Genomic DNA, 2,227 nt, shown 5'->3' with positions numbered 1-2,227 from the left:
CACACACACACACACACACGCACGCACGCACGCACACACACGCACACACACACACACGCACGCACACACGCACGCAAACACACACACACGCACACACACACACGCACGCACGCACGCACACACACACGCTCACAAGCACACACGCGCTCACACGCACGCACGCATGCGCGCACACGCACGTGAGGATTCATGAACAGTGAAAATGCTCATACGGACATTTTAGTTGATTTCAAAAACAAGAACATCTTTACAGTTGGAAGTCCATAACTAATAAACTGAATATTGACGTAAATTTACTAGAGCCTGAAGGTAAAAGTGAAAGAAATATACAAATTATTTGTTATAAAACAACAAGCTGCGTTTTTTATTTAAACCGATGACTGATTGTAAATAGGAAGCTTTATGTTTTGAATGTTTATTTTTATAACAATCAAAAATAATGTTGTAGATTTACCTTTGCGGTCCTTACTCCATTTCCCCAGGACGAACTCGGTCTCTCTTCAACATCTACAAGAAAAGAAAAACAGAAAGATGAGGACACAACAAATCAACATTCATTTAATCATCGAGTTCAGTTTGCCATTACAAAGTCAAGTCTGTTTCAATCTGCTGTGAATACATTCAGTCCTTACAAAGATCAGTTCTGTACATTACACGTGACTTCACTGAAGCTCTTCTATGATGATAAGACCGCGTTCACATCCTGCACAACTCAAATCTCACGACTTCATTTCATTTTCAAGACTCTATGCAATAATTCACGTCTCTCTCTCTTTATATTGTTTCTTCATCTTTGTATTCTTTATGCGTAGACGCTTCATTGAGTCACTGAATGTGTAACTCCGTCAAACCTCTCTCTCACAAGCTTGTGTTCTCGTGCCGCTGGGAAAACTTCACTTCAAAGTGTCTGTCTGAAAGCCGGCGCATGAAAGACGCACATTCTTTGTTCAGACGTTCATTTCTGCTAAAGTCAACAGCTGATAAAGAACCTCCATTCAGAGAACATTCAGGCCTTCGTGACTTCAAGATCAACATACAGCTCAGAGATGAAGGTTTTAAAACAGCGGATCTGTCATCACTGTGGGCCGATGGCCAAGAAAACATCCCAGCGCAGGTACAGACATTACAGAAACTTTCATCTTTACAAACACATTCAGACGCAGGTTTTCCCCATAATCCCAAACGATGAACTTTCAGGATGTCAGGACACCATCAAATATAAATGACACCACATGTTGAACCATTATGACTATCATAACAATGTCATTTCTGTTTTTCTTCATGAGCGTCTTCTCATAACTGAAACAGTCCTTTAAAACAGGGGTTCCAAAGTAGGGGTCGCATCAACGCAAGAAATCAATTTCCAGAATTTGTAATCTTTTTTAATGATTAGAAATAGACATTTAACAAACTATACAAATGTTAGTTAAATTAAAAACAAAACCATCCAAATAAAAGCCATCAGCCATTCGAATTTCCTTCCCCTTGATCGTGACCCCTGAGGATGTTAGACTGTTGTGTTCTTTTGTGTTGTTGTTATGCTCGTGTTTGGATAGACCAAGTTTGTTTACTTTAACCACCTCCGATGATAGTGGGGGTCTCGAGGCACTGGCACTGTTATTTTGGGGGTCGTGTGCTCAAAAGTTCGGGAACCCCTGCAATAAAATATATACTTCTCTTAAAAATAAAAATCTAATTTAAGGAATTAGAAAAATCTCCTCAAGCCATTCAAACACATGCTATATTTCATATGTTTTGTGTTTCATAATTAAATAATAAAATTAATGAGTAGATAAAAATATTTTGGGGAAAATTGTTTCCATGAGAGGCAAAAACTGTTTGAGAATGTGCTGAAGCAGTCATCTTACAATAAATAAAGAGACTCTTTTGATTCCGGCAGACATGTGACATCAATTATGTTTATATATATATATATATATATATGTGTGTGTATTTTTGGAGTGACTGGATTTGAGGTCAGAGACAAACATCTCTTCTGCTCTTCTCAAGAGGAGCTGCTCTCTAAAAGCCAGTCGAGGTGAGACATAATGAATTTATTTCACCACACACACACACACACACACACATCCATTATTTATCAGACTCTCTCTGTGTAATTTATTACTCTGAATCTCTCTCCTTATCAGCCACTGCCCATGTGGAAGTCCTCTCTCTCTCTCTCTCTCTCTCTCTGTCTCTCTCTCTCTCTCTCTCTCTCTCTCTCTCT

General features: G+C 39.0%; 1 protein-coding gene across 15 annotated transcripts in view; it reads right to left on the bottom strand.

Moving 5' to 3' along the window:
• Positions 1-2,227, bottom strand: part of LOC130570287 (transcription factor 4-like) — a 135,885-nt gene that overhangs the window by 103,530 nt on the left and 30,128 nt on the right. For all 15 annotated transcript variants that reach the window (XM_057360517.1, XM_057360530.1, XM_057360516.1 and 12 more), the window contains one exon: positions 455-507. In XM_057360517.1, coding sequence (XP_057216500.1) covers positions 455-507 — 53 coding nt within the window. The remainder of the gene's footprint in view (positions 1-454; positions 508-2,227) is intronic.

This window comes from Triplophysa rosa, linkage group LG19 (genome assembly GCF_024868665.1).
Source record: "Triplophysa rosa linkage group LG19, Trosa_1v2, whole genome shotgun sequence".
Lineage (NCBI taxonomy): Eukaryota > Metazoa > Chordata > Actinopteri > Cypriniformes > Nemacheilidae > Triplophysa > Triplophysa rosa.
The sequence above is the reverse complement of the archived record's forward strand: the minus strand, read 5'-3'. Positions and strand labels throughout refer to the sequence as shown.